The sequence below is a fragment of the Theobroma cacao genome, chromosome 5 (assembly GCF_053813885.1).
Source record: "Theobroma cacao isolate CCN51 chromosome 5, ASM5381388v1, whole genome shotgun sequence".
NCBI lineage: Eukaryota > Viridiplantae > Streptophyta > Magnoliopsida > Malvales > Malvaceae > Theobroma > Theobroma cacao.
The window spans coordinates 4,909,417-4,918,683 of NC_142643.1; the positions used below are offsets into that span (position 1 = coordinate 4,909,417).

Genomic DNA, 9,267 nt, shown 5'->3' on the forward strand with positions numbered 1-9,267 from the left:
AGTCCATTAACATTTGGTCCACTCAAAGATACCAGCATATTCTGCCAGGTGTTTGATCTTTAATGGAAAAAAAGTCTGATTGAATAGAATACTTTGTGAAGGTTTTTGGCAGGTGGAAGGAGAGGGTGGTTTCTTAAGTAATGCATCTGTGACAATGCAGCCTAATGCACTCTTTTAACCTTTATGTGTCAGTTGACTAATTTAAAGAGGATATTAGGTGTTTTCCATGTTAGTGCAGTGAAGTATAGATCTGCTAATTGCAATTTAAGGAAAGAAATCCAACTTTCCTGCCCAGTTAAGGGAGCTTTTTCGACTAAAATTCCTACTAAAATAGAAATTTGGAGCTTGAATTCTTCACCTGATGCTCTGCAGGAAATAGTTTCAAGTAGTTGAGATGGAGATATGATGAGTCTATTAATTAGATAAGTTGGTACCAAATCTCTTATTGTTTAAGAGAGGTTGCGATTTGCTTTCCCTCTCTTTATGGCTTGGGGTAAACTTGATTTTTGCTCTGCTGAATAGCTTCAAAATCAGGAGGAAACATGAGAAAAAGAAATGTGAACAATGCAGATTGAAGGGTATAAACAGCTTCTGTTAAAATCGAAATGTGTGGTTCATCTTATTTCTATGATTTGTATGACTTATGTCAGTTCAAGTCGCTGGAAGTACGATAGAAGAATAGATTCCAAAACTCAAAACAACAGAGAACTGTGAGCTGGCTGAAATTCCCTTTTCATTAGGTAGTTTCGAAATGCATAGAAGTGGGCCATAATGGAGATTGTATACACAATATCCCAAGGAGTTCAAAACCTTTTCTTTCTCACACCTGGTACTGGTAGTTACATAATCTATTACTATTTCTTTTTCTAGAAATTTGTCTTCTTGTTTAATCTAGGGGGTGAAGGCAAATAAAGGTAGTTTCAAGATTTACTTGAAGAATGGTGAATGAGTTACTTAAGAAGAAAGGAATAATTCTCAGATGGCTTCTTTTTGCTCCTCTAGTTAATCGTACGCAATGAATATGAAGTTGATGTTGCACATTTAAGCTCTGCAACATGGAAATGCTGCGTTTTCTAATAGAGATTCATGAACCTCAAAAGATTACAATAGGGAGGATCCTAGGCGCAGATGAGTTTTGTGTATTAAATTCTGGTAGTTTGCTAATGGTGGTCCAAAAATTTAGCCTCTTATGCCCAGGACCATCATCAGATAGACATGCTATCTGTCTGTTTAGCCTCTTTTTTTTTTAATCTTAAATATAAAGTTTAGTTATTGTCTTCCAGCTTGAGATAATTAATCCTCAAATTATCTGATTGACATGATCAAGCATTTGTTATTTTTTGAGAAAAATCTGCAACTCACAGTCAGCAAGAAGTAAGAACTTGGTTGCAGTCCAGGAATTTTCATAAATATTCAATGAAAATTGCATGCAGAATGAAAACCTATACTCCAAAATTGTCACATTGGAACATAACTCCTACCCACCTTCTGTCTATGACAGCTTCCTAGGTTGAAGAACACCCAAATCAAGTCTGGTCCCCAACATCTGGAGCACATTTCAATGGGTAATTATGGCGAAGACGATGTGGGAAACTGTTGTTTTTCGGCTTTCAGCTCCAAAGAAGTAATAATGCCATAACTTCTTGTGAATTGGTATGCAGAAGTGAGAAATTTCTACACATCACATTTAGAAACATCTCGTAATAATCATTCCATATTTGAAATTAAGTATAATATATATTTGTCTGCATTGTTTTATGATTAAATGTTTTAATCCATATCATCTTTCACAACAAAAGTATGCAAATTCTTTTCCCTGTATGGAAGCACCTTTCTCCGAAAACCTGTTTGAAGAATCTAAGAAAAGTCTCCAACAAAATTTCCTGGACAATCTTTATGCCTGAAAATTCCATCTTAGCTGTCGCTGAACCAAGTCTTTGTTTACTCCATCTAATATTCTGTAATCCTAGCTACCATCCCAAACCAATACTACATCTTTATTTCTTTTCTGTTTTTTGCAGCTTATGTTTCTTATTTCTCTTTAAGGTTGTCCAATCAGTAATCATGTCCAAACTGTTGCCATCGTGCATGTCTTTCATTAGTTAATTATGGAGTGGCTTTCCTTCTTAATTCTGTAATAACAACGTTTCCCCACTGGTAGTTGTAAAATTTTGATTGAGGTTGATCACCAGACAGCCCTCTAAAAAGAAAGAGATTTACAGAAAATATTGTAGAGACCATTTTCACTCGCCTCCTCCACTCATCACATCACAGCCGTCCATATCCTGTAACTATCACTTGATGAATGGCTGGGATGGGACAAATAGAGGAATGAATGGAAATGGTGAACCTAAATAGTCATTAAATCAGTGTCAACAACGGAACATTTCCCATGAAATATCCCCAAATATTGCACTCAAGCCCTCCTGTCTCTATGGATTCTTACACGTGAAATTTGCTTCCGTTTCACTTTTAACCAAAGAAAAGAAAAAGGAAAGTTAAACGTACCCATCTCACACGGATTTAATGTACCCTCAACCGTGTAACTGCATGTATCATCTAATTATTTTTACAATTAATGGGAGTTATTTACAATTAATGGATGTGAAAAGCTTACTGCACTCGTGTCTGGATTGTATTTGTTTTTGTCTTATTGTTGGCTTCTATGACATTCCATTCAGAACATGAAAGTTGAAAGGTGAGGTTTATTCTGTAACTGATGGTGTGGGAGAAATGGAGGTTAATAAACCATAATGCGCAGTAAGAATAGGGTAGCTAGGGTTAAGGCATGGGTGATCCTTCAGTCACTGTTGTCTTTAGCTGTAGTAGGTGAATCTGAAGGCAGATTTTAATTTGTGGGCCCAAAAATCACTATCACCGATTCATCATCATCACCATCAGTCCAGGCCATGTTATCCGATAGCATTCAAAGTCACCCCCTCCAATCCCATGTGTTTATCAAGGGTATTTATCAAAATCCCCTACCTTGAACTTGATTAGTATTCTCATTAATCCTATATTATATTTAGTTTATTAATATATTGTTGCAGAAGGACTAGGAGCTAGTAGCCAAATTTTCATAACTGCGTCTATGTATAATTTTGATTAGTTGAGAATTGAGATTTATGTTTTTTTATTGCTAGTGTGGGATCAAGTCAAAAGTTTAATTGATGTTAATTTAATTAGATTCTTAATTATTCTAATGAAGAAGCACATGAAAGCTAAAGAACAAAAAGTAATGGTTTTGGCTTTTATATTTGATGAAGAAAAATTTAAGGTTAAAAGAATCGTATTTAATGTACACGGCTGGCTTGGAACATGGATTTTAATTTTTTTTTCCTTTTCATTTTTATGGCATATTTTTGTTTCTTTCCTTTTTCCCACTAGGAACTAGAAAAGACAGTCCACATGGGAAAACTCAGAGGAGAGTACTGATCTTTTGTCTCCTTCAATCTTCCAATTGTTTTCCAGTAGCATAGATAAGGAAGAGTAATTAATCAATGTTTCAATTTTCTTGTGCTAGAGGCAAGGAAGAGTAACACCTCCTTCTTTCTGCCTCTCTGTCTCTCCTGCATATATTTAAATAGAATTCAACCAAAAAAAAAAAAAAGACCTCGATTTCCATCTTCCTTTTCACTTTCTTTCTGGGATTTTCTCAACAATGAGAAGCATAGCATCCTGTTATAGTGAACATGCCATCAAAGTGTCAGATTCTTATTGTTCAGGCCCTTCAACTCAGGCCTATCTCTCTCCCAACCTTGCCCCTTCAACCCCAAATGCTATAACATGTATATACAAAGCTAAACTCTCCTCTCAAAGAAACCTTCTGATCACCCTCACATGGTGCAACAACCTCATAGGCCAAGGCCTAATAATCAATGTTGACGAAAGCCTCTCTACTCCATCCAAATTCAAGTCCAATTCTCACCAACTGAGAAAGAACAAAGGCAGCAAAACATTCAAATCTTGCAATTCAGAGATTGAGGTCTTTTGGGACGTTTCTGGTGCCCAGTATATCAATGGACCTGAACCAAGTACCAGGTTTTCTGTCATAGTTTTAGTTGACTCAGAACTCTGTCTACTTCTTGGGGATATGAATGAAGAATTACAAATTGAAAAGATTCAATCAGGACAACCAGCTGCAAATTTCTCATTGGTTTCACGAAGCGAAAATTTCTCGGGCAGTACTGTTTATTCAACCAAGGCACAATTCTGTGATACAGGATTGGCTCATGACATTTTAATCAAGTGCAGTGGAGAAGAAGAAGGGTGGAGAAATCCTGTATTGTCTGTCTGCATTGACCAGAAGAAGATTTTCCAAGTGAAGAGATTGAGATGGAATTTCAGAGGCAACCAAATAATTTTTTTGGACGGATTGTTGGTGGATATGATGTGGGATTTGCATGACTGGCTCTTTAAGCAAACATCTGGCTATGCTGTCTTCATGTTCAGAACAAGGAGTGGGTTGGATAGCAGGCTGTGGTTGGAGGAAAAGGGCAGCCTGGAACAGAAGGAGAAAGAAAGAGCTGAGTTCTCCTTGTTGATCTGTGCTTGTAAGAGTCCTGACTAGTTCTTTGTTATTTGTTTGATAGATTTTTTTTTTTTAGTATGATCTGAAGTGCTTTTCTTTTCTTTTTTTTTTAAAGAAAAATAGTTTTTATTGTAGATTTTTAAATATTAAAGAAGATAGATTGTTAATCTTCTGATGATAGAAAATTATATGCTTAACTTGGAGTGGAGGAAATGAATTTTAGAGTTATATTGATTGAATTGTAAATGAAACTTCTTCATTGCTTCACCATCTCTATCTCTCTTCGCCTTATTGTTGCACAGGCAAAGTTTGTAAGCTTTCAAAGAAACTCTCTTCACCCTGGCCCTCATTTCCGTCTTTCTTCTTCCTCCCTCTCCTCTGCTCTTGTTCCTTTCTCCTTTTTCTTTACAACATTGAGCAAGTCAAGGGACTATGGAGCGTGGTTTGCCCTGGCGAGGCATTGCACTGTTAGATAGATCCCTATGAATACAATAACTCTGTTTTTTTTTTTTTGGATAATTAAGACAATAACTTTTTTGTCTCTTTCATTCATGTTATGTCAAATAAAGAAGCAATGGTCATATTCAAATGCTAGGGAGCCACATGTTTAGATTATAGAACCGAAACTGATTGGATTCTGAATCAACCATAACCAATGGGAATTGATAGTTTCCTACATTACTTTGGGAGAGATTAGAGGGGATGTTTTTTCGGATAATGGAACCAAAGATGCAATTCCTAGCTCCTAAGGAGAAAAGGGTTATTTCTTCTTTGCCCGTTTTGCCTGATTAAACCCAAACAGAAACAGGAAAGAGCGACACACCTGCATAAGCCTCTGCCAGAAAATAGAGCTCGACCCCAAGGAAAGGATATTTTATAAACCTTGATAACTTTCACCAAAATAAAAAAGTAATGGCCAGGAATTTAATATCTTAATGTACAAGTAGTATTTTTAATTTGTTTGATTTTATCTACACATGTATGAATATTAATTTGTCTTGCGAATATGGGCTCCCAAAGGAATTTTCGAGGTATTCGTTTTGAATTAGTAAATGGATCAAAATATTAATTGATTAATTTAAATTAGCGTTCACTTTTTATGTCAACATTTTTACATTGGACTTTTTTATTTTAAATGCATGAAAATTACAAATGAAAAAAGCATAGATCAAAAGGTTGTCATCTTTATAATTTTCAGTTCAAACCCATGATTAATTTAAATTGATTAATCATATCAAAGATTAAATTTTTATGTTATAAGGTACTTAAAAGGTGACACTAGCTATTGGACGAAAGAATTCTTCTTAGGGAAAATAGATTAAAAACTTGGGAAACCTTATCTATTCCCAAATTTTATTTGCATGATTCAAATTTACATTCCTTTGTAGTGAATTCATATGGTATTTGCTTTCCTTGTAAATATGGCTCAAGCCCTCCCACAATCAACCTTATAACGCAAAGAGAAATCACAGCATATATCTATTCCAATACACATACACATATTTGTATACCAATTTTAATAACAATATGCTTTACTTTGATTCGTTGGATTTATATAATGAAAGTAATTTTTTAGAGCAATTATAAAATCAAGCAAGGTTCATAAATTATAAGGAATTGAATCGATTTCACTTATTTGTTACTAACAGTTTAACTTAATTACATATTATTTTTTAAAAAAAATTGGATTAGGTTATGACAAGTCACAAGGATGATAATTTTCCACTCCTTGCTTAAGAAATTAGACAGCCGTAGCAAAATCCAACACTCAATAATGAGGCAGAATGAAATCCTGAGCAATACCCCACAATTCAGCCTTGGAAGGCCAGTGTGAACAAATCAAGCTTTAATCCACCTATTCAAACCTCCATTGTTTATTGCCCTCGATAATGATCATAAATTTTGTTTTTGGGACTTGGCCCATTCCAATTCTGTCTCATCTAATATCACAACTCTCCCTTTCAACATAGGCTGGGATCCATGCCATAAAATACATACAAAAAGAAGATTGAAGTAACATCTTCATTTAAATGAAGCTAAAAAAAAAAAAAAAGATTTTTAGTTGTTGTCATTCCCGTTTACTATCAACAATTTGATATGCTTCAATTGTTTTTCAACTATAAAAAAGTTGCTCCAATGTTACATGAAAACGTTTTTGAGCTAATTGGAATGGAAGTTTTAATATTTTGTTCAGATAATCATGTCTTTGGTAATTTTAGTGGTGATACTCGATAATTCATTTAGACACTTATCATCGAAGGATTTTGTTTTTTAAGTTCAGATTGGGTTCTTGGAAATAATATAAATTTTTACTTTTAATTCATTTTTCTTCTATAATATATATGAAAGTATAGATGTTGAAAAATTTTTGAATTGATGAAAACAAACACTTTTATTCATTATATTTTTAATTTGCCATTTTAAAATATTTTTTATTATAAATATTAATAAAATTTTATTATAAAAAATAAGATAAATTTTACAAACCAGATAAATTTCTTAATTATAATAGTATTATAAATTATAAAACTTCAATTATTTATATATTAAAAATATTTATATTTATATTTATATAAAATTATTACTTAAAATAAATAAAAAATATTAATTACAATAAAAATTTATATATTTAATTTGCACATGTTTCAACCATAATTGGTTGCTTGATATATTAATAATCTAAAAGTAATATTTAATTTTTTTGTACATTTTGACAAGACACAACAATTATTTACTATTTATTTACTTTGCAATAGAGAGACGACAACAATTTTTAAATTTTAACAAAAAAAAATATTGAATAGGAACATCTGGAGGCGCTTTCTTTCTTGACCAAACATATTTGCAATTGCAAGTACCAAATCGATGCAACTTGTAATCAATTTGGTCCAGTCCTGGTTAGTAGATTATCACTTGGCTTTGGACTCCCTTGCCCAAATGAGCTTAGCCTCCTTTTTTTCCCAATGTTGTTGCAAAGGATGATCCGAATAACAAGTTTTTTGAGTTATACTTTGATTAATGACATCCTGGATTAGATTGGATTCTTTTTTTTTGGGTGAAAAGATTAGATTGGGTTGATACTTTGAAATTATAACACATAAAAGGGTTATCTTAGATAGATTGATTTGATGTAAAGGTCTAAAACTCATAATTTGAGATTCGATTTGGAGTAATTATATCTTCAAACAAGAAAATTTCATCATTGGATGTGGTCAACACAGAATTTGTGTACGGATTTGGGCATGATTTCCAACTTGCCAATTGCCGTAATTAATGGCAATAGGCTCGCCCCATGTCGACCACATGTGCTGGAAAAATAAGCTTGGGATATAAATATAAAGAGAGGTGGTCACTTTCTAGTTCATGGGCTTCCCCTGAGAAATGCCAATGCCTATGCGGCCGTGCGCAAGATATAAAGTTGGTCGCTGTCTCATTCAAAGCTCAACAGTGTGGGCTGTGTGCTTGGGCTTAGCCACAAGGCCTCACAAAGCAGCTTATTGTCCCTTTCACTTTGTCTGCTGCATGTGTTGCCAATTTGCAACTGCTTTCGTTTTGTCCCACACTCCACATTCACAGCTATCTATCTATATGTTTTTCCAGCAAATTTCTCTTTTTCCGTTATCGGAGCATTGAGGGTCAGTGGTTTAAGTATATAAAAAAAAATCATTTGGATGATTTGTATTTTTAAAAAAAAAAAATTATTTATTGTTTTAATTTACTCATATTTTAATCAAATTTGAAAAAAATTAATACAATTAACCTCTAATATTTTTAGTGTACTTCTATTTAAACTTATAATATTAAATATAAAATTACAATGTATAAAATAAAAATAGTTAAATACAATGTATATAATTAATAATTTTCTCTTATATAATCAAAATTGTTTAAAGACTAAATAATCAAAATGATTTTCTTTTATATACTTAAGATAATTTCCTTTCAATTAAATATAAAACGTAAAGTAAATATACTCAAGATAATTTTCTCTTATATAATCACGATTAATAAAAAAAATAAGTTAATAAAATTTTAAGCAACAGTACAACACTACTGATGAAAGGGGAAGAATGGTTGGGAATGATTTTCTTCATTCATAAAAAAAAATTGGCTTACATTTTCAAATCTGACTTTGCTTTCATCAATATACCTTGGCCAGGTGCTGCCTTTAAGTATTTCAATACTCTGCAGGTTGCCATATAATGCTTTCTACTTGGTTTATCCATGAACTGAGCAAGAGTCTATGCTGCATAAGAAATATCAGGTTTTGTAAATGTCAAGTAAAGAAGTTTTCCCACCAAGTGTATGTACTTGGAAGAATTAGCAAGTTCATCTACTTTGCTTGCTTTAGTTAGCTTCATATTATAATCAATGGGTGTTGAGACTGGCTTAGTTCCAAGCAGTCCATATTCTTGTAACAAATCAAATGTATACTTTTTTTGACATATCGAAATGCCTTCTAGTGATCTTGACACTTCTAAACCAAAGAAGTACTTTATTGTCCCTAAGTCTTTAAGCTTAAACTATGAGCTTAAGTGTTCCTTTACTACTACTGTAGCTTGAGTAGTAGTATTGCCAATTAAGATTTCATCAACATATGTCAATAGAGCAATGAATTCACCATCAATTGTGTTCATAGTAAATAGTGAGTAATTTGACATTAACTGTTTGAACCCATAGTGAATGATACATGATGTTAGCTTAGCATTCCATTGTCTTGAGGCTTACCATATAGA

General features: G+C 33.1%; 1 protein-coding gene across 1 annotated transcript; it reads left to right on the forward strand.

The window, feature by feature from the left end:
- Positions 1 to 3,359: 3,359 nt before the first annotated feature.
- LOC18598161 (uncharacterized) lies at positions 3,360 to 4,803 on the forward strand. The gene has a single exon (XM_018121174.2). It carries the CDS (start codon positions 3,662 to 3,664, stop codon positions 4,568 to 4,570), a length of 909 nt encoding a protein of 302 aa, XP_017976663.2. The 5' UTR covers positions 3,360 to 3,661; the 3' UTR covers positions 4,571 to 4,803.
- The last annotated feature ends 4,464 nt before the right edge of the window (positions 4,804 to 9,267 follow it).